The sequence below is a fragment of the Cordyceps fumosorosea genome (assembly GCF_001636725.1).
Source record: "Cordyceps fumosorosea ARSEF 2679 chromosome Unknown scaffold_15, whole genome shotgun sequence".
NCBI lineage: Eukaryota > Fungi > Ascomycota > Sordariomycetes > Hypocreales > Cordycipitaceae > Cordyceps > Cordyceps fumosorosea.
The window spans coordinates 95,351-116,894 of record NW_017387315.1 but is presented as its reverse complement, the minus strand read 5'-3'; the positions used below and the strand labels follow the sequence as shown (position 1 = coordinate 116,894).

The 21,544-nt window shown below is 54.2% G+C and overlaps 10 protein-coding genes across 10 annotated transcripts in view; 6 read left to right on the top strand and 4 right to left on the bottom strand.

Annotated features, from left to right (window-relative positions):
• ISF_05961 (Major facilitator superfamily transporter) overlaps positions 1-115 on the bottom strand; it is a gene marked incomplete at both ends in the record, with an annotated part of 1,601 nt that extends 1,486 nt beyond the window's left edge. Inside the window, one exon of the mRNA XM_018849566.1 lies at positions 32-115. Coding sequence (XP_018703063.1) covers positions 32-115 — 84 coding nt within the window. The remainder of the gene's footprint in view (positions 1-31) is intronic.
• Positions 116-1,274: 1,159 nt separating this feature from the next.
• Positions 1,275-2,267, bottom strand: ISF_05960 (hypothetical protein; the record flags this gene model as incomplete). Its single annotated transcript, XM_018849565.1, has 1 exon — positions 1,275-2,267. The coding sequence occupies one exon, from the start codon at positions 2,265-2,267 to the stop codon at positions 1,275-1,277; it is 993 nt and encodes a 330-aa protein (XP_018703062.1).
• A 507-nt stretch (positions 2,268-2,774) lies between these two features.
• On the bottom strand, positions 2,775-3,034 carry ISF_05959 (hypothetical protein; the record flags this gene model as incomplete). Its single annotated transcript, XM_018849564.1, has 2 exons — positions 2,775-2,837; positions 2,915-3,034. 2 exons carry the CDS (start codon positions 3,032-3,034, stop codon positions 2,775-2,777), a joined length of 183 nt encoding a protein of 60 aa, XP_018703061.1.
• A 1,336-nt stretch (positions 3,035-4,370) lies between these two features.
• On the top strand, positions 4,371-5,468 carry ISF_05958 (hypothetical protein; the record flags this gene model as incomplete). Its single annotated transcript, XM_018849563.1, has 2 exons — positions 4,371-4,758; positions 4,837-5,468. The coding sequence occupies 2 exons, from the start codon at positions 4,371-4,373 to the stop codon at positions 5,466-5,468; spliced, it is 1,020 nt and encodes a 339-aa protein (XP_018703060.1).
• A 241-nt stretch (positions 5,469-5,709) lies between these two features.
• ISF_05957 (hypothetical protein) lies at positions 5,710-7,141 on the top strand (the record flags this gene model as incomplete). The annotated part of the gene is made up of 5 exons (XM_018849562.1): positions 5,710-5,737; positions 5,798-5,934; positions 6,005-6,440; positions 6,495-6,593; positions 6,768-7,141. The coding sequence occupies 5 exons, from the start codon at positions 5,710-5,712 to the stop codon at positions 7,139-7,141; spliced, it is 1,074 nt and encodes a 357-aa protein (XP_018703059.1).
• A 275-nt stretch (positions 7,142-7,416) lies between these two features.
• ISF_05956 (Protein kinase-like domain protein) lies at positions 7,417-8,948 on the bottom strand (the record flags this gene model as incomplete). The annotated part of the gene is made up of 2 exons (XM_018849561.1): positions 7,417-8,064; positions 8,112-8,948. 2 exons carry the CDS (start codon positions 8,946-8,948, stop codon positions 7,417-7,419), a joined length of 1,485 nt encoding a protein of 494 aa, XP_018703058.1.
• A 3,753-nt stretch (positions 8,949-12,701) lies between these two features.
• On the top strand, positions 12,702-13,891 carry ISF_05955 (hypothetical protein; the record flags this gene model as incomplete). The annotated part of the gene is made up of 2 exons (XM_018849560.1): positions 12,702-13,478; positions 13,541-13,891. The coding sequence occupies 2 exons, from the start codon at positions 12,702-12,704 to the stop codon at positions 13,889-13,891; spliced, it is 1,128 nt and encodes a 375-aa protein (XP_018703057.1).
• A 1,052-nt stretch (positions 13,892-14,943) lies between these two features.
• On the top strand, positions 14,944-15,728 carry ISF_05954 (Increased loss of mitochondrial DNA protein 1; the record flags this gene model as incomplete). Its single annotated transcript, XM_018849559.1, has 3 exons — positions 14,944-15,081; positions 15,202-15,340; positions 15,451-15,728. The coding sequence occupies 3 exons, from the start codon at positions 14,944-14,946 to the stop codon at positions 15,726-15,728; spliced, it is 555 nt and encodes a 184-aa protein (XP_018703056.1).
• A 3,615-nt stretch (positions 15,729-19,343) lies between these two features.
• On the top strand, positions 19,344-20,972 carry ISF_05953 (Protein kinase-like domain protein; the record flags this gene model as incomplete). The annotated part of the gene is made up of 5 exons (XM_018849558.1): positions 19,344-19,426; positions 19,486-19,781; positions 19,852-20,099; positions 20,430-20,568; positions 20,692-20,972. 5 exons carry the CDS (start codon positions 19,344-19,346, stop codon positions 20,970-20,972), a joined length of 1,047 nt encoding a protein of 348 aa, XP_018703055.1.
• A 492-nt stretch (positions 20,973-21,464) lies between these two features.
• ISF_05952 (hypothetical protein) overlaps positions 21,465-21,544 on the top strand; it is a gene marked incomplete at both ends in the record, with an annotated part of 480 nt that continues 400 nt past the window's right edge. Inside the window, one exon of the mRNA XM_018849557.1 lies at positions 21,465-21,525. Within this exon, the coding sequence (XP_018703054.1) occupies positions 21,465-21,525 (61 nt within the window). The remainder of the gene's footprint in view (positions 21,526-21,544) is intronic.

Sequence of the window (21,544 nt, the reverse complement as noted above, 5' to 3'; positions counted from 1 at the left end):
GGTCGCCGTCCGGGTGGAAGCCGGCGGCGACCGAGCCGGCGAGGGCCTCGTCCGGTTCGCGGCGCTCGGCTAGCAGAGGCGCGCACTCGTGATCCGCAGCAGCAGCAGGAGGCATGTTGGCAGAGACGCGTGGCATCAAGGCCCCTTGTGCGTTGGAGAGAATCAAGAAGCGCGCCACAAGAAGCTCAAGAAGCAGGGAAATTCTGAGCGGAAAGGCGGAGCAAGCGGTCAGATTTCTGACACTGCGGGTCGTTGCTTATGATTAACGTTAGTGTAACGTCCCGGGGCTGAAGCCGTAACTTATTGGTTTAGGTGCCCGTTCTACCCACCCTTGGCGTGACCTTTTTTTCACGGCGGGTAACTAGTGGATCGTAGAAGGAGGGAGGAGATGAGGCGGTCATCGTCTTTATTAATAGGCAACTAGGAATTTCAGGAGATGGGGACATGCCGCCGGGATCGGAAGGTGTACGGCTGGGAAGGCATCTACATACATACATACATACATACATAGGCTAGTACAACCCGAACGAAAGTGATGAAGTGGGAGGCAGACCTGAGATTCACAGATTAAATACCGGCGAGTTGATTCCCAGCCTCAACAACCTTGATGGAGTACGGCTTCGATGGAGCGGTCCGGCTGAGTAGTCCTATAACTAGAGAGCGATGATATCAAAAGCCATTTAAATTTAAAGTCCAAGCGAAATCTCAGGTTGATGAAATATTCCTCCTAGATCAGAGGATGATGGTTAGAGAAGGGGCATTGCGGATGTAACATGAACAAAGCCCCCAGCTGAAAGGGAAAAGCCACACAGGCGGGGAGCGGCGTCCCGGGCCGTTGCCGAGTCACAGACAGACCGTGCAGCATGCAGTCTCGACAAGTAAAGTACTGCATAATCACTGCATGTAGCACCTATATCGAGGCAAATTTTTCCATGCAAACAATAAATCGTCGTCATGCATCCATATCTGTGGTCGTTATTTCCCGCCACATGTCGAGGTAGCAGCCGCACAACAGTCTTGTGGTCCTGGTTGAACCGCTCGCAGCAGCCACGCATCTCGGCATGTTGGTGATTTTGTAGACTCAATGGTCATACGATGTGAAAAGGATGAGGAAGGAATCCGACCTCGAGTAATGTTCCCATTTTCCAGAGGAATACGGATTAATCCACAAACAACCACCTCCCAAGTGCTTGCGCGACACAATCATCGCCATGCTTCCCCTTGGCGACGGGCAAGTAAAGCGTTGTATAAATGTACATAAATATATGCATGGCTCAAACCTCGTAAAACTCATAGCCCGTAGCAACCGCTGCCTTGCGCGGCTGCGGTGGCTGCGGATTCCTCGCCTTCTCCCGCTTCTCGTCCTCGACCGACTTTTCCACCCACGCCTCAAACATGCCCGCCGCCGCGACCAGCGCCACCGACAGCTGCAGCCCCGCGAGGAACAAGTCCCTGTCCACATCGAATCCCACGCCCTCCCCTTCCATCCCCGGAAGCAAGTCAAACACGTCCGCGACCGCCGACCACGCCGCCGCCGCGCCCCCGACCAGCACGTCCGCCATGACCCAGCAGCGCGCCCACTCCAGCCTCGCCGCGCGCCCCAACCCCCCCGCCATCCCCAGCGACAGCCCGTCCAGCAGACGCAGACGGTGTCCCGCGCCGTACGTCGCCGGCAGCGTGCGCAGGATGTAGCGGTAGACCGCGTGCGCGAGGACCCATCCCGGGCCGACGGCCGAGAAGACCAGCAAGCGGCCGCGGTGGTGGTGGTGGTGGTGGTGGTGGTCGTCGTCGTCGTTGGCGTCGTCGTGCGGCGTGGTGGCGGCCCAGGAGCCGCGGTGGCGCGCCTTTTGCACGAGAGAGGCCAGGAGCCAGGAGCCGGCCACGCGGCCGCACCACCCGCGAAAGGTGGCCTCGGCGGGGACGGCGAGGACGGCGAGGGCGAGGCGCAGCCAGAGGAGGAGGTTGACGCACGCGGCGAAGGAGCGGTGGTGGCGCGCGCGAAAGGAGGGCGGCGCGGAGAGGAAGGCGAGCACGGAGCCGAGGCCGAGGGGCAGCTCGACGAGGAGGGCAAAGGTCTGGTGCCAGGTGGAGGTACGGTCGAGGAGGAGGATGGTGGCGGTGGTGAGGAGGACGGCGAGGAGGAGGGGCTTGTGGTGGCCGGCGACGAGACAGCCGTAGGCAAGAGTGAGGATCACGACCAGCCAGGCGTTAAAGGGCCAGTCAATCTTGTACGGGGACACCCCATGGGTGAGTTGCTCCTCTGCCATTTTTTTTTCCCGTTTGGTGGGTTGGGCAGGTCGGGCGTTTGGTGAAGTCGGCGGCTCGGCGCCAACCTACCTCGCTACTTTTAAGCAAGTATTTTGCCAGCCTCGTCACGTGTAGGATTGGCCTGCATACGCTAGCATATGACTTTGCAGATGCTGTAATAATGTGAAATGATGAAAACGGGGCAATTTGGGAGATTTGTGTGACTTTTGGCGTGGCTTTTGACGTGATTATTTGGCGACTCTCTTACTACGCAGTAGCCGAAGCGAGGCGGGGTTTCTCCATGCACGTACAGAGAGAGCCAAGAGCTCCGCAAACAAGAGCTCGGAAAACAAGCGCTCTCACGGGACACCAGTAGCAAAATGAGTGGTGACTATTGGTTTCTTCCTTTCTAAAAGGATCAAGAGAAAAGATATAGACCAGTAATGATTTTACCTCGTCACTGCTGAATCGTCTCCTCCTCGTCAAGGAAAAAGTACCCAAGCTTGGAGAGGTCAGTCACGGTCCGTCTACTGAATCGCACCGTCGGGGATGCAGATAGGCGGGCCACCTGGACTCCAGTGGTTTGGCTCCTACATAGTAAAAAGAGCATGTCAGCTCCATGGTTTCATGATAGTGTGGTGCAATGGCAGCAGTTGGGTTGTCTTACCGAATGTTGACCCAGGGGACACTGGTTGGCGGGCGGCTTCGGTGTGTCGGGCTTCGGCAGCGGCGAGGCCAGAGCAAGGCCGGCAAGGAGCACAGATGCCGCGAATATGGTAGACTTCATGTTGAGTCGAGCGTGGATAATCAATGTTGAGATGCAAACAACGCTTTTGGGGAGAGCGGAACAGCTGATGTGGAAGTTTTCTGTTGTTGTTTTGTGAGGAATTGATCGGCCCAACGATGCCAGAACTAGCTTTCTGTTGTACACAAAATACAAAATAATCAAAGTGCAAACTCTAAAATACTTAACAAAGTTATTAATGTAGATTTACTTTGCATCAGACTTCATCTCACTCGTAAAATATCAATAAAAATTTGCCGTCCATGTCTAGCTATTGTCGTCCGATTAATAGGGCTGTGATGACAACTAGGGGCCAACTCCAACGGACGTGGCGGGAGGATGTCCTCCCTGCCTGCTCGCAAAAGAAGATTCACAACATTAATATGGCCGTATTCCCGGGCCCAGTCAAGCGCGGTCCGTCCGCCACGATCGCGGGGTTCAAGCTGTACTTGTTTACTGTCGGCGAGGGCCTTGTTACCGGCCGACGGGCATTAAAACATAAATGCTTTGCTACTAAAACAGTGAATTAAAAAAACCAATTAACAATAAAGAGAAAACAAAAAGATCCCATTTCGTACGAAGATTTGTAGTGGGCGACAGCTATTCATCAGGAAATAATCCGACTAGTAGTAAGATGAGCTGGTGCTGAGACTGGCGTTTTCCCGAGACAAGTCAGGCTGTCAAACTGACTGTCTGACTCGCCATCGGGCTTTGACGTTGATGGAATCAATACTCCATGGTACAGAATTCAATGACAATGTCCACCAAAGTTCAACTCTAATGTAACTGACCAGCAAGTATTGCCGTAATGGTAGCGAGACCCGCGCGTACGGGCCGCCCCGCGTGTAGCCGGGCTCGCGACGGGGTGAGACATTGAGGGCCAGGCCCTGGGATACGGCGCGTAGAGGCAACAGCTCCTTTAATCGAACCTTTCTGTTTTGCCATGTTTAGCACAAATAATTCCTAGATCCGAGATCAGCTACAATTTATATCAAGCAAGGGTTAAAGCAAGGAAGGCCGAGCGCTAACCAGTTCAGCGGTAAAGGAGGCATGCTTTGTTAACCACCCCTTGACAGCTCTTTTATATCTCTTCCCAGTTGAAAAGAAAGCTGAGAAGATATCAATTGCATAATTATAAAGCACAAAAAGACCTGAAATCAATTAACAACTAATAGGGGCAACAAGCTGTCGCACAGTTACTAGTAGTATTCTTGCTGTGACCGAGTGGGGGCGGGGATACCCCTGGTTGGGTCAGTAGGTTGGGCAAAAACTTTGACCACAATTCAACTTCTGGCAAGCGGCGCGCGTATCCATATCACGGCCTAATTGAGCGCGCAAGATGTCAAGAACGGATGCTGGCAGCACCGGCGAGGCCAGCGAGCTGCGCCTGATTGTCAGCAACGCGCTCCGCGACCTCAACTACTTCACCCAGTTTGGCCACGAGAAGCTGTCAAACACGCGTCTGAGAAAGCGCTTAGACTTGCTGTGGCAAAGTAACCAGCACATCGAATCAGTTCGCGAACTGACATGGAGCGTGCACCAAATGTTCACCATAAACAACGAAGCATTGAATCAAATCAAGAACTACCAGAGAAGATCAGCGGCTGTCGCGTCAGGGCCGACGCCGACGAGCAGCACCGCGTCGCCCGAGCGAAGTGACGACCTACCGGCCTCTCCAGAGGGCGGCATCATAGAAGAGCTGCTCCTAGACGACGTTGAAACACACCGTAAGTCAACCCCGACGACCCGCCCCCCGCAGACCAACAACAACACCAGGGCCCTTGTTTCTAACCACCTCCTCCCAGCGGACATTCGGTTACTGATATTGGTGCCGTTCATCGTGCAACACCACCTCTGCCTCGCCGTGCAGAGCGCCATGGAGGCCGTCTGCTTCGCCTACGCGCAGAAGCACCTCCCCAACCTCCTGCACGAGCGCCAGTGGGACTGCCCCGAGGCCGCCAGCCTTCCCAGCTGGATCGCCCTCCTCAACCGCTGCCCCGACGACCTGCGCCTCCCCCCCGGACTGGTCGCCGACCACGCGCGCACGCGGTCCTGCCTGACGCTCTACGAGGCGGCCCTCGCGCGCGCGCGCCTGCCGTACGAGTCCCTGCGGTGCGGCGTCCGCGACGCGCTCGCCACCGTGCAGGCGCTTGGCGGCCTCGACGCACTGCCGGCCGCACGCGCGTACGTCCAGAACCTGTGCGGCGTCGCGCGCAAGCTGCGCGAGCAGATGCGGGAGCTGGAGGCGGTCGCGGGGGATCACCGCGAAAGGCTGAGGGAGGCGCTGGAGAACATCGCGGAGAGGCGCGCGGCGCTGGACAAGGAGGACGCGATGGCCAGGCAGAGCGCGAGGGACGCGATGGCCGAGTACGAGGCAAAGTGGGATGCGGAGTACAAGGCGGCCTTTGCGGCGCAAGACACGTTTTGCTCGTCGTGACGCGTTGGTAGCGGTCCTGGTGCATACAGGGGGCATACAAAATATTACTACATACATGTTGAACGATTTTGTCAATATTTACAGCATCAATCTAGACGAAATGTATCTATGATTCAGAACTTTAGTACAGATCCAAACGCGGTTGGGAGCAGACGACTAAAATCTACATAGGTCAGCCAACGGCAACTGGGATTCCACCGTGTGGGTTATGAAAGAAAGTGTCAGTCGATGAACGGGCAGCATGCAAACGCAGGCGAAGCAAGCGCCCGGTCAATATTCTCATTTCACTTTTTTCTCTTTTCTCTCTTTTCATCACACACCTCCCAAAGAGCCTCACTCCTTCAAGTACTTCCTCCTCGCGATAATCATCTCAGAAGCCAAACTCAACACTACAAGGCCAGCAATCGACACCGAGCTGACGACCCGAGTCGCCGAGGTGTTGCGGGAGCTCGAAGTCGCCGGCAAGGTCTCGCAATTGCCTCTCGTCGCGCGACCGGCGACGGGTCGTCAAGCGGTTGCTGTTCGACAACCACGAGGTCGCGTCGGTCGACGACTTGATCGAGGACTACAAGCTCTCCCAGATCCTGGAAGAGTCCATGAAGCAGATTCAGTGCGGCTTGGATCTCCCCAACGGAGATGCGGCCACCCCCGGTGCGGAGCCGCTGCGGGAGGCGACGGCACAGGGCCAGATTGCAGAAGCCCACGGCGTGCACATCTCGAACAAGAATGACACCAACACCGCCCTCTTCATCAGGAAGCTGCCTCCGAATCAGACTCTACAGAGAAATCAGGGAACAATCCGTGCAACCGTTGCCGTAAAAGTTGCAGAACCTGACAACACAACCACTGTCACTACCGCCGCCGCCAACGCTACCCCGACCGAGGGCCCAGCTCCCAAGAGAGCCGCGGAGCTCTCCATAGGCAGTAACGCGAAGAAGATGAGACTTGATGCCGCCAAAGATCCACAAGCAGGTGAGTTGACGTCGGGAGCACAAAGTTTCGATTGTGTTCTAACCATACGGAAAGAAGGAGAGTTGACCGTTGCCAAGTTCACGGGCATCAGGTCTCCTTTTGCCGCGAAATCTCAGTTTTACATATTTAGGGCTGCCACCGTTCTGATAAAGCGTATGTGCAGAAACTTTGCGAATGAGCAATCATGTGGACCATCTTGTCCCGCGGTCGCCTCGCCTCTCTCTAGCATTTGAGACACCTTGTTAAGTACGAGCGCGGTCTTGGTCGGGAGGCTCACGCCGTGGCCTTGTTCGCCCGAAAGTGTCTTCAGCGCTATGAGAATCATAGAGAATGCCTTCGCTAGCCTCAATTGCCTGCCTCTGAAGAAGGTGCAGGAGTGTCTCAAGGGCATCACCGACTTGGTCGCCGCATTCAGGCCCAAGCTGAAAGCTGACAAGTCCAGAGCGCCTGTGTGTCTCATGAATTTTGCGAAGAGCGTTTCCTTTGAGATAGAGCAGGTTGAGAGTGACATCCTTGGATTTGTTGAACAATGCGAGGCCGCCTTGGTGGCAGCCGTTGGCGTGCGGATTAAGGAGGCCATCCACCAAGTTGCGAAACGAGAAATTGAGCAAAAACAACTTCAATTAAATGTCAGTTGCTACAGGATATTGATCGACTGGAAGTCTCAAGCCACCAAGCATGCGGATTACACATTTGTGTAGGCGACTTAAAGGCGCGATGGACAAACTGAGCTTTGCAACACTACTGGTGATAATTGCTATACGAGAGCTTACCAGAAAACCTCATCTAGTATAGGTAACGTGCCAGAAGGAGAAACACATTGACCTTGCCGAATGGCTTGACCTACCTATGCGGTGCTGTTTCATGACCCGCAGCACGCAGTCTGGGGATACGTAACGAGGCTTGTTGTACCTACCCGACTCGGTATGTGGAGGTGGCTGTGCACGTAAATCGCGGCGAGTACAGGCATTAGATTTTACATGTTGTGACTGATCTCCGCTAACTCCGCATCACGACAGTGACGCAGAAGCCACCGTTCACACTGATGGGCCTTCCAGCGTTCGACGGCCTGCTCCGACAGCAATGCGTCTATCAGGGGCCTGTACACGGGGTCGTAATCCCGACGCGGCAAGACCCTGCTCCGGATCCATGCGAGGTACTCAGTTTCGATGGGCAAATGCCCACGATCCGACGGTGCGCCATAGAAAATGCCCCCTTTGGTGAGGATCTCCAACGCAATCATTCCGAGGGACCAGAGATCAACCGCGTTGGAGTAGCCATTCTGGGACTTCCAAAGCTCAGGCGCCATGTAGAGAAGCGTGCCGGAGAAGGTGTACGTATTTCTGGCCCCGCCATTTCTGGCAAACCCGATATCCGCAATCTTGGCTACGGTGGTCGGGCCGTTCCGGCGGATGAGTATGTTGGCTGGCTTTATGTCGCGGTGTGTGAAACCCTTTTCGTGCATGTAGGACAACCCGGAACTGATTTGGCGAAGGATGTCTGGCAATTCGCGTGCCGACGGCGAGTAGTTGCAGAGGCTCTGCTCAACCCACTCCAGGACCAGCCACGGCGGCTCGGTGCCAAGGTCGCCTGGTATTGTCTCGATGGTTCTTACAATGTTCTCCTATTTCGTGTTAGCGTTGAGCATGCGAGCTGGACAGGAGTACTCACGTGGTGCAGTTCTGTTAAGCTGCGAAACTCTCTCTGTATCAACTCCCAGTTTTGCCGCTCTGCACTGACCGACCGACGGAAGTCTGGATGCGGCATTTTGGCGGCGAAGAAATTTCCGCTACGTAGCTCTATCACTTTGACAACTGACCCAAAAGAGCCCGTGCGTAGTTTTACCTGTTTAACCTTTCGGTAAGCGGTGTTCCTAAGGCCAAAGCGGATATCTGAGGTAGAATCCGGATTGCGGCGAGGAGGCTTCGGTACCGCCTGCATGAAATCCATGCTGAAAGCCGTGGCATTTTTGACAAACTTGGCCTGCTCTTTCTTCGTGAGAATCGGTCGCCATATTCGAAGAGATGCCGCTCCCATGTGAATGACAACAGGTCCCTCGATGTCTCTGCACTCGTTTGCTCTAAGAGCAGCGGTTGTTGCAGCGTGTTGTCCATAAATGTGAATGTCATTTCTGCACAGATTAGTGATTCGAGGACGGTTCTCGGGGCTGATGTCAATGCAGAAATGAAATCTGCTGATACCAGAATGATTGTCCTTGGCGAGCTTCAGGTCGCAGTCATCTGTCTCGGCAGACCCAACAAGCCAGCCGCGTGGTGCGTGAATATTCTCCCGAAACTTGAATGCGAGAACATCTCTCAAGGTTCCCTCTTGCTCAACCCCACCCATAGATTGCTCAATTATCCGCTTAGCATGACTGCTCATTTTAGCCAGATCCAGAAGAAATCTGTGATTTTCAGCCAGTGTGAGGATATTGGTGCCACGTGGACTCTGAATGACCTTGAAAAACACGACGATGGTGGTAAGATCAAGTTCCTTAGGTGCCGGCATGTTTCTAAATCATGGAAGATCGATAAGAGGTTGTGTTCTTTGGAAAGAGATGGATTTGTGAGGCGCTCGCGAGAAAGGATTGGGAAGATGTGATGGCTTTCGAACAGGAAAGGGCTTATCTGAATACGATTTTCTCGTATAGCTGGAATAACAATATAATTGGTGCTGTTAGCGCCGCCTTGTGAAGCATTTGTGTTCCCTCGCTCGGGTGCATCGTCGAGGGATTCGCCTCTGGATACAGGGGGTGTGCGTCTCAGCTTCCCGTGAACGACTGAGGTAGGCTGTGCGGAAAGCTCTTTCTTCAGGGTCATAGAAACGCTTATGGTATGTTGCCTCTTGTTCCTAAAAGTTGGTTGGATTCTCAATGTCTCTCTACATCGCCTGCGTCGACCCCTTGGCGGACCAAGCGGCGTTTGTATCAGAAAACCATCCTGCCTCAGTCAATCCTATCAGTAACGACAGCCGAGCATTCAGCGCCGAGGGCCGCAAAAACACGTCTGCGAGAACTTCTTTTTGTAAGTGGAAGGCTTCTGTCTGCCCGCCAGTAGCTGTCACTTTTGAGGCGTGTGCACAGATGTCTGACGTGCTCAGGGAGGAGAGCTCATGTTCAAGCAAATTTGAAAGAGTGGGTAACTGTGAGAAAAAAAAGGCTTCGGGCGCACTTCGCTTAGGCAACTTGGCACTTCGTTAATACTGAGGTTCAGATAGCGTGTTCATTGCAACCGATACCAATGCAATCAAGTCTCGCAGCTGTACATGGTGAAGGACCGGGGTGATATGTTTGACTGGAAGCGAACGAGGCGGGTCAAGCTACCTAACAAGCACGACTGTAGTACCTTTACGTAAGCAATTTTCTTTGCTTGATCCTGAAAACTCTTACAGAAAACAAAACAGAACATTTCCCCATCTTTGCCTTCTTACCGAGGCCACAAGATAACAAGGTTCGGCACGTTTTACGTATTCATCTTCAATGTCCAACTCCGTGCGGCTTGCCAATCGAGTTCATGGTGGAGCGCGTCCACTCGCCATGCTCCACAGCTCCATTACATATGTAGATGCGAGGGTGTGTGCGCTAAAAATTTCGCCCCAAGTTCAGCTTTTTCTTCTTCAATCAACACTACTGATTGATCTCTCCTGAATGAGCCAGCAATGTCGCGTGCCAAACACTACCGCGTCGCCATGTCTTCCATGGAAGTATTAGTCCAGATTATCTCCGAAACAGAGCAGAGCCTCCAAACATCGGCTCAAAGTTTCGCCGCCTTCGTCTGAAGCGGCCGGCCCGCAGGGCCACTAGCCCACGAGGTCAATCAATTTAGCCCTCAATTTAACCCCTGTTTTGACGCGAATGTCCATGCGGCTCTCCGCACCCGAGTTTCGGCTGAAAAGACGGAATGATTCGACGTCGAACATCACTCAGCCCCGCTTAGTCTCCATCGACGTTGATACGCTACCCCAGATTCAATGATTCTGCTCAGTTTGGTGCGGACAAGAGCTCACCTTCGAGTCATGCTTGCTGACACTACCGAGGATAAACAGATTTAGTTATCCTTCACCGGACGCCGTGCGGAGGTGTCGCAGTCCGGCGCCGGTTTGCGCTTCTCCGTGAGATGGCCGGCCTTGCTCCGTGGCCCACTTGGCGAAGACCAATGGCCATGTCCATGTCAACCGTCTATCCTTGGACTAGTGCATGCTTTTCTCCAAGAGATATAAAGATTGGGGTAATCTGACACCATGGTTCCTCATTTTGCCGATTTTCCCCAATTTGGATTTACTCGCGATACAGCATACTTGCACATGCATTTCTTTGCATCCCTCTTACTTAGCGGCCCTTGAGGGCTCGGCGTATGCCGTCCCGGCGTCTACGCTTCTGCAAGCCCGTGCTTGGCTGACACTGCCAAGCAAGGACTCCTTTTACTTTCCAACTAGCAATTTGTCCAAGTACAAGCCCGGCCAGATCCTCCAGCAGCGCGCCCCGCCGGCTGCCATTGCCGCTTTTGGCATTGCCCACGCCACCTCAACTTCACCCAGCTGCTGTACCGGACGAGCGACAATCACGGCAACCCCATCGCGACTGTGGCCACGGTTAAGACTCTCTTCTACTCGCCGCTTATGCGGCTGAGTTCCTATACAAAGACGTGCTAGGCATGCTAGGCATGTCATGGAACGCAACTTCCTGCTGACTGATCATGGTGAGCATCTGTGCAGCCAACGGCCTAGGCAAGGCGACGCCAACGATACCACTGTTCTGGTATAAGTCGGTCATGGACGAAGTCAGCCCCGTGGCGGACTCGGACAGCCTGGTGGACAAGTACTGCGGCGCCGGCGCGTCGGTCGAGTATGCACGGGACGTGTTCTCGAACCACGGCGCTTACGTTGTGGTAGGCGCACCGCTGCTTTTTCGTGGCTGAAGGAGGTGATGAATGGCGCGAAGGACGTGCCACAGAAGGGATGTAGTAAGAAGACCGAACCGTCGGTAGTGTTGGACAAGTCTCAGTTTGAGGTTCTGCCTAAGCTGATTGCGGATGCTCTGCTGGCTCTCTTGGGGAAGAGCATAAGTCCGATATAAAGATGGTGTTGTGTTCTATACTATTTGTGCTTAGCGGACGGACATAAGCACAGCGGGAAATGGCTGGTTAGTGGCCTCCTTGCTTGAATACTGTTCAGATTTGTAACGTTTTCTCCAAACACACTTAAAATCTCGTATTCCAACGCTTTTTGCAAGGTAGGGGTTGGAGATGGAGGGTGGTGGGAAAGAGGGGTGAGGGGGTGAGAGAATCTGGGATGTGGGGTTGGTTGATGGAAAGATGGCAGCCCCTGAGCCGTCATGGTGGGATTGGTGCCTCGGTCGGTTGGAGATGTCTGGATAGTCAGAGGATAACTCATTATCAACAGCGAGGTTCATTACTGATTATTCTCCTCCGAAAGTGCGGAGTTCCCGTGGCAGCTGCACTTCATCCCCTTGCATCGAGCATCTGCCGATGCCTTGATAAACATCGGCTTCTGTAATAATTAACAAGTCAACGATGGCATGATATTACAGGGCCATCCGGTATCCACCGAGACTTACTCAAAGCAAGGTGAGGGAAAATTGCCTGTAACGTTTTTCGCTCGACAGGCATTCGTTCTCAGACAAACGGGCCCAAGGCTCCGTTTTCCGCTGATCCGCCACACCTCGGCCACGCAGCCAACAGGCGTAATTCTCGCGACTCAAACTGGCATACGTATAGTTAGTGTGTTTCTACGCAACCCCGCGTTTTGGGCACCCACGGGGCTGCAAGGTTTTGCGCTATGTCGGCTCTGAATCTTTTCTTCTCAAAGGGCTGAACGGTCAAGTTTATCAAGACTCCATTGCCAAGTTGCCATGTGCCCCGGCTGTCGCAAGGTTTCCCGCTTGCTCACAGGTTATTATTGCTTGTACCCATTTCGCATCTTGCCAACACCGTGCCCACGGCAAACTCCGCATCACCCTGTTGGCCATCGTCCATCACCAAACCCACTGACGCACTCCCATGCATTGATCTCTCTCCCCGGGTTTCGATCAGGACAACTTGACAACCACGCATCTCCGCGGGGCGACTTTATCCTGCAGCTCTGAAACCAATCATCATTTCTGAGCTATCTTATATATATCTTATTTATACATCTATACACAACGCCATCCTTTCTCCGCCTCTCCCGTGAGCTGGCAGTGTCCCACGTATCCCCTACCCTACCTCTCACACCACCAGCCGCCATCATCACCACAATACCACAATGGAGTCAAAGTATTCGCCTAAACCCAAGCGGACACTGACCGAGGAGCAGCTCGGCAACAAGCGCCGCATCGACAAGCTCAAGCACCGCGAAAACCGTGCTGAGAACAAGACACGTCTGGAGAACATTGAGCGTGACGTTTCCTTTCTCCGTCACACCATTGACGACTTGGTGGTGCACCTGCGCCAACTCACCACCTCTGACGCGGCACACCACCAACACCATCACCACCACCACCAACCGCCCAGCGCGTCCCACGATGGCACGCAGCACCCCCTCCACGGGCTCGCCGGCCAGCTCCTGTGTCCGCCGCCGGCGCCCAAGTCCGAGCCGTGGAGCTCCTCCTCGGACCCGACGACGCCGCTCAACTCCGCCGTCGGCGGCCAGGCGCCCTTCTACGACCACCTCACGGAGCGGCTGTACGCTCACCAGGTCTTCCCGCAGCAGCCGCTCGAGGCGCAGATGGACATGGAGGCGCTGCTGGCGGAGATCCGCGGCGAGGGCCCCGTGGTGGAGTGCCGGTGCGGCAAGCAGCACAACGTCGACGTGCAGTGCACGGAGCGCATCGCCGTCATCATGGCCGTCGAGTTCAGCGACATGGCCAACGGGCGCGGCATGACGGCGCCGCGGAACCCATCCCTCCCGGACATGCTGCTGCACCATACGGACTCGTCCCCCCCGCTCGCCGTCATCCTGTCGTCCATACTACAGCAGTACGACTTTACCCACGTGGACACGCTGTGCGGCGTCTTTCTCCTCTCGTATAGACTGCTAAGGGTACGTGTAAACCCCAAGCTCGCCGCTGTTGCAACTGCATGCTGACATGACAAAAAATCTAGTGGCGCTTCTATCCGTCATCCGAGTCCATGGCGGATGTCCCCGCCATCATGCGTCCGACGCAGGCGCAGATCACGATACCGCACCCCAAGTGCCTCGACTTCATCCCCTTCCCCGCGCTCCGCAACTACCTGTGCCTCAACCAGCACAAGGACGCCCGGCACTCGGTGGACCTGTACCTGCGGTCGATGCGGCTGGTGCTGCCGCCGGGTAAGACCCTGATGACCAAGACGGAGCGCGGCGGCGTTGAGCTGAATCCCGAGTTTGAACTTTTCGCGTCGGACCTGCGTAACTGGAGCATGGACTCGCCGTGGTGGGAGAACTTTCCTCAGTTGCGACAGTTTCTGTATTAAGCACGGCGAGGCAGGAATTGATGATGAATTACTTGATGGGATGCTTGAATAGCGTGTCTTGTTACGGTGCCTCGAGGGCTGGCGTTTCCGTTGCCTGGGCTGGTTATGATCGTTGTGTTTCGTTGTTTGTTGCATGGAATCGCTCATATATACCTTACGTTTCAATTTATTAGCAGGGGGATGATTTTGCCAAACAGCGTATCCGTACTGGCATGCCTCTAGTGCAGGATCCGTCCGTTGTCTCCTTCATGGTAGATCGCCTCTGCATGGAAGGCTGGCTGTGCAATGCAACCTTGTCTAAACATGACAGCACAGCATCGGCCCAAATCGTCCTTAATATAATAATACCAGTTTTTCAAGCCTGCATCCCACCCAAGGTAACAACAGGTTCGTCTGATTCTTGGCGACCGTTCAGCCATGCCACGTTGAACGCCACAATGCCAGCTCCTAGCGGCGAGCCACACCCAAAATTTGGCGTAACTAACTTAAAGGTGCCCTTACCAGCCAGTATTGCTTGCCTGTACTTGCTTCTTACAGTACGCGCCTGGCACTGCGAGCTGTAACGCGACCAGCCTCGTCATACACCAACCCTTCTTCTGCACGACATTCTGCCCATCTTCTACTACCACTCTACTCGCGCCCTGTGCTTTCCTTGTTGCTTTTGATTTTCACCTTCTTTTAATACCCTGCCCTTCTCAAACCCTCACTGCCACACTTCGTCCTTGCGATCACAGCCCGCCTCGCACCCCGCTTTACTTTGGGGAGACAAAGCCACCAGCCAAAACGTCTTTCTCTGTACCGTTTTGTTCCCTTTGCGACACACCAACTCCCTCCCTCCCTCCCCTTTCTGTGACAAAACCACACCATCGTTCACGGCGGGATTTTGTATCGGGCGCTTATTCAAACGGCCTCGGACGTCATTGCGACCTGTCGAGGCACGCTACACAATCACCTACAGCGACATAGCTTGGGCAGCACGCACCCCTTTGCGACGACGGACAACACGCGACACGATCGACCGACGACCAACAACAGAAACAAACACCGTCAAGATGGCGCTCATCGCTGGCAAGACCATCATCACCTCGATATCTCTGTTTCACCTCACCATGGCCTATTTCATGCTCTTCAACCCGCGTACCGTCGACGACCAGATCCTCGTCTACATTCTCGGGCGCAGCATGGGACTGGTACGCGCCTTCGTCCCCCCCTTCCTCCCACCACGCACTGTATCACCAGATACTACCCTTTTGACCATTTTCCCCAAAGCGCATCGCTAACTCGTGCAAAACCTTTCGTTGGTCGCACAGCCACCCGCTCGTGGACTTGATTCGCCATCCCCGGCGCTCGCCTTTCTCGCCGTCGTCCTCGCCCTGCTGGGCCTGAGCGACCTCGTCTCCCTCTCCATGCCCGAGGAGCTGGGCGCGCTCTACTACTGGGGCACACAAGGTTTGTCTTCTTGGTCCTCGCTTCGCTCGCCACCGTCCCCTTTTTGTGCCGCCTACCAGTTTTTCTATGCGTAGTATCACAGAAAGCTGCTAATACGCCCGCACAAACAGCGCCCGTACGGTTCATGGTTTCCATGGGCCTCGTCTTTTACAGCTACACCTTTGGCCCGACCGGCCCCCTCGGCGCGTATACGACTGGCACCAGTCGCAAACCCGGCTTCTTTGGCGGCGGCGGCGGCTCAGCGACCGACGGGCTCAAAAACCGCGTCATCTTTACCTTTGTCTTCATCGAGATGGTCGCCTGGTTCTGGCTCTGGGTGACGCTACGCGAGGAGCGCGTGGGTGTTGTCGACCGCCTGCGCAAGCAGCAGGAGCGCAACGCCCGATAAACCACACAGCAAAAGACGATCAAGGTTGTGTGGGGAGGGCAGAACAGGGTTGGACGCCGGTGGCGGCGGCGGGTAACGACGACCTACAATTTTGTATACTAATGCATTGATAAATGAGAAAAACGACAACATACCAAAGAGGCTTTTCGTGCCGTTCCCCCCGGGCCGCCCTGTCCCCCCTCGACTGCCTGAGACCTTTGTGTGACGACGAAAGCCACTGCATTCAACCAGATAGTCGGCGCCTACTCTCCTCTTTTTTCGTCCTTTCTTCAGCTGCACATGTAGAACCAGGATGCGGCATGCTGGTGCTGCGATAGACATGGCTCGCCTTCTTCCCCTGGCCCTTGCCTTACACGGGTACGCACGTGTGCGACCGCGGCGACGCCCATCTTTGGGCACAAATAAGTTGGCGGCTACTTACCTCGGTGGTTGCTTGCATCTGGCGCCTTGAGCAAGGCGATACGTTGTGCTACTCCGCTGTCTTTGAGTCCTCTCGTCCCCCCCTTCTCTTCTGGTCTTTAAAAAGCAGCGGTCTGTCACCTACGTAGCCCCTCGTCTTCCCTACCCAACTGTGCGTCTTCAACACTCACTCGCCTACCCTTGTTTCGCAATCGACCTATTTCCGCTCTTGCCACACCAACTCGAGGTGGCAAACGAATAACCACAAATACATCAAAGCTCCCCCTTCGATATCATGTGGCCTTATTATCTACTACCACCTCCTCCCCCCCCGCCCGTGCTGGCGGTGGTTCCCACAGTGGTTCCTAGGATCGTTTCCACGGTCGTGCCCACGCTCGTTCCCTTATATCCGGCCTACAGCCCCCCTCCACGGTACTCCAGCGGGGTTTGGGGAAGAACTACAACATATGCCGGCCAATACGACGGCCGCCCGTACTCCGGGGTCTCCCAAACAACGGGGCGCTGGCTAAGAGAATCCAGTCCCTACTGGTAGACGGAGTTCCCCTTGTTGCGGACGGCGCGACAGGCAGTGCCCTTTCCCATCAGGAACTATGGACGCAGCGGACAAGAACGACACCCCTTGGTGGATGGCGCCTCGACACAGAGGTTCTCCCGCCCGGCGAGCGACTGTCTGTGGACATAGGCGCGCGGCGTCTTGCACGACTGCAGCTGCAGGGGTCTTGCGATACTGTGGTATCGCCGATGGATGTCGAACGAAGACTACTCTCCTCCCTTCTTCGGACGCAGTCAAGAAAAGAGACCGTCGAGGAGGACCAGGGGCGGCGACCTTGTTCGACGCCAAGTTGCTTGAGAGGGAGGGTGATCGCCAATGTTGTGCGATGTAGACGTTCAGGAGTCGGCTGCTGCGGGTTCGGCATTAACTTTCTTCAGGACTGGGTCATAGTTTTCATAGGGTTATGTCTTCGTATCGTCTTATCTTTATCTAGAGCTTTACACCGTTGCGTGAACCCTTCCGTCCTGACTCCGTGAACCGCCTGCGTTGGAGGTTGAGTGGCTGTCGTGGCGGGCTGCGCGCTTGAGTCTGTGGACTGTGTATGGACTGAAGTGAATGGTGAAAAAGCTACCTAAGTCCTCACAAAAACCCTTCTATTAGGGCTTATTAAGCTGAAGTGTCTCAATATTTTCACTGGCTAAAGTTAAAAACAACTTCCAGGAGGCGGACCTTACTCCAGGACTCGACTCCCACAACGCTGTTGTTGTCACTGCTCACCGTGAGAAGCATCGCAGCAAAACTTGATCTTATCATGTTTAAGAAGGGCACTATAATAAGGGAGCTCGGGAATATTTATATTCTTCAACGTTTTCATCTTCCCCGGGATGCGAGTTCCTCCGGAGTACTGGCATAGCGGAGGTACCGTGTCGTATTCGTCCCTTGAATACCTAGCCCAGGCGAGATACGCAATAGAGGCAAAACACCTGAAAGATACATACATGATTCTGTGCTAGATACGGTACCTGAACCAATTGCCGCAGGCAGCTGAGGTACGCCTAGGCGCCATCCCGTAGAGCCATTCCTTCACTAAGCATCTAGGCTCCAATAACCCTGAACTCATCCGTCTCCGGCAAATATTCGACATCTCCGCACCCGACAAAAGCCTCCTCGTCGGGTTGGAAAACCACCTCACGCACGTATCTCCACTCGTCGTCGGGGATGTCTTGGCCCGGTAGTGTTGACAATAGCTCCGTCCCTTTCGCCGCAGCTAGGGACGCCTTGACGTCGTCGGAACGAAGCTTATTTTTCTCGTTTCTCTGGAGAGACCACCTCGCCGTAGCCAGATTCCTGAAAATTCCAACACGTGTAGACATGGAAGATTTGGCGCGCATAGCTCTCGCCATTGTCGTCGCACTTGCCTTCCCACGAATCCTCACTACCTACCATAAGAGTCATGTGCCAAGGAGACGTAGGAGTTTCTTCTGTTCGATGTAGCCCTTTTCTAAATTACGGCGAGTGACACTTTTGTAAGTAGAAGACTTCTAGAAAGTGAGCATGGCGGAAGGGGGCGGGTCATACAGAACAATGAAGATAAAAGGAGGTAAGATATCTCGTGGCGCAATTATGCCCTTTTGCCCCTGCGAGTTGTTAAAACTAGTATGCAACTACTGTGGAATAGAATATATGCTATTTAACTTCTGATTTCTTTCCAATGCTTGTGCAAAGCTGGTCAAGATTCCTACCTCATGGCTCAGGTCTGCCCTGGTAGTTGGGGAGTGGTGCAGGTAGTAGATATAGAGAGGCCGATTGCCCCAAGCTGCATCCCAACCCACGATTTTAACGTGACCCGGGGTCTTCTTCTTCTTTTTCTCTTCTTCATCTGCGTTAGCCATGATGACAAGATGCGAGAGAAACAGATAGAGAAATGCAACAAATATAGAAAAGTATGCGATGTTATTGTCTGATAGAGGACTGCCTTGAGAGAAGTAAGTCCTGAGTATGGCGTCGAGTGAGATCTCTTTATACTCGATGGGAGCGAGGCCATGCCTGACTCGCAGCTGAACACAAAAGGCAGACTGGCTGCGTTGGCTCTGTTTTATCGCTCTTGGCGGCGGCTCCTGAAGCGGGAGAAGATGCTAGAAAGCATTCTGGAGCCAATCATTTATGAGAGATCAGTCCCTGGCTTCTGTCTTGCTAACAAGAAAAACACGAGAGGTCGCTCCTATGCCGGGCTGGCAAAAGTACGAGAGCACAATCACAGTAGTACGTGCACCCGCAGCCGTACGGGACGCCGAGTGCTTCCCACAGCACTCCCATTGTTGAATTGCATTTGCGCTATCAAATTGCTTTTTCCATCTTGCTGTAGGCGTGACTCAAGCTCGGTTGTTGGTTCGCACAGAGTGGAGTCTACTGTTGCACGATGGAAGTCACGTACATATACTGATACTTGGTTGCAAACGCGGCCACCCTTCCATTCAGCGCTTGCATCTCCCTGGAGCCCAACTACCACCGACACCTTAACACCAGCGACAAAAGCTTAACATGGCGGAAGTGGTTTCCGTTGATAAAGAGATCGAGCTGTTCTATCACGGGGCGAGTGTTTCCAGGTTGAAAATCTCACGCGCTATCAGCGGCATGGACTCCATCCTGTCCTTCTTGGACAAGTGCTCCCAGAGCCGCAGACGTGCGTTGATGAACCTGACATGAAACCAAGATACAGGATCTTTGTTAAGCTTGGCCATGGGGAATCCTCGACAGTTTGGATGGCGAGAGACATAGTGGAGGAGTAAGCGTCGCCCTCCCCCCCTTCCCCCCCTCTTGATGTGCAAACTAACCGTGGCTCAGTCGCTGGGTCGCCATCAAGATATGCCAAGGCTCCGAGCTTTCGGCAAAAAGCAGAGAAGTAGCCTTGTTAGTTGAGATACGTGACGGCTGCCAAAGCGAGCCGAGCCGCGATCACATTGTTGAACTCCGTGACTCGTTTATCATCAAGGGTCCAAACGGCTTGCATCAGTGCATCGTCACTGAGGTTGTCGCCCCGTTGACCGACCACTGGGTCAAAGACAAGAGACCTTTCTCTTCTGCGCGCCAGGTGGCACAAGCATTCTCACTTTTGCACCAGCAGGGCATAACACATGGAGGTAAGTCTGAACCCTCGCGCTTAGGGGCTCTTCGTCTGCGGCTCTCAGAAGACTAATTAAAAATTCGCAGATCCGTGCCTCGAACACCTTGGAGCCGCGCTTCCCCAGATAAGCGGTGTTGACGAGGAACAGGTTTCGTGCGACTTCCCGGATGAAGAGCTCATTCCAGTGGTGCCTCGCCAGCTGGGGTTCCCGATGAAGACGGTGCCAGCATACGCGGTGCGAAAGGACTCCCTGGCTTTATTCTTGAAGCAACAGGAGCTTCTTCCAAAATATTGGGAGCTGCAGATCAAGGTCTTGGGTTTCGGGAAAGGTAATGTCGTCCCAGCCGCAGCGTGCTTCGCTTTTTTTTTTTCTCATTGTTCTGGCTGCGGCTGACCATGAAGCTCCCTCATGAGCAGCGGACAAGAGCAGCGGAGAAGCAGCAAATCCATCGTATACCCCGTCGTCGATAATGCAGCCGCCGGAAGTAGCAATTCATCACTTGTCCGGAGGCACACTGGGAAGCCCCCGGAGCCCCGAAGCTGATGTATGGGCCGTCGCGTGTCTGGTAGGTGGCGCGTCCTTTTTAATCTCACTGACCGGACAATAAAATCGGCGTGAGCAGAACCGCAAAAGAAGACCCAGTCAACTAACAATTCTCGGTAGATGTATTCTGTGGCAACGGGTGACCCCATCTCGACCTGGTCCCACGAAGATGAGCACATCGTTCGTTGCTTAGAGCTTGGCGGCCCTCCAATCGAAGCGTGGTTAGACTTGGCGAAACCGAAAATGGATCTTTGGGCAGGTTTGTAGCCCCTTTCTCTGGTCTCTCTCATCTTTGTCTTTTTTTCTCTCACCCCATTCACTGCTGCATCTTTGCTTCTATTCTCACGAAACGTTTCATATACTGATGCGCTTTTTTCTTCAGGCTTTTACTCCGCGGACAGAGACAAGACTTGGCAAAAGCTGGCTGCGAAACCCGACTTTCAGGGAGAAGAGCGCCAGGCACTACTAGATCTGTTGAAGAAGATGCTCGTCAGCGACCCAAAAGGGAGGATCTCGATGGCCGAGGTGATGGCACATCCGTTTTGTGCACGGGAGTGGCCGAGCGAGAAGCCTGCGCCTTCGGAAGAGCCTCTGGTGCCGGAGACTGAGAAAGAGGCGACTCCAGTGAAACTCATATTCGGTTGGGACGATGAAGAAGAGTAGCTTGGTTGCGAAAGTAGTCATCCATGTTTTTCTTCTACTCAGCACGTGGATGTAAACAAACCCCTTTGCATTGTCGGGAAGTACACCAACGGTTGCCCTTTTTTAAGCCCTGCCAAGAATGAGTGGATTAAGCCCCAAGGTCGCTCCAATAGCTTAATTATGAGCTTGAATTTCCGAGCCCGCATTTCCTTGCTTTTTGTCCTCAATGCTCTGTAAGGGATTTGGAGGCCGTCGGCCAGCCGTGCGCCGCCGAGCTTCCGGAGCGCCTTTCCCGAAACAGCAAACGCCATCGTCATCGATCGCATCACAACAGAAAAGCCTGGACCATTGGAATCGAGGCCCCCAGAAATCCGGTTTCAAGAATCCATGTGTACGCGGCCTACAATGGAGCCTTGCCCCCTTCCGCCGTTGCATTGTGTCTTGTCCAAGCCCACCCAAACTACAACCATCACCCAACTACATACAACATCAGAAAACCCCAAACATCTTATCATGCACCTGCCCAGCACCCAGCAGCTCCTCGCCAGCGGCCTCGCCCTGACCAACGTCCTCTGTATGCCTCCCCCAACCCC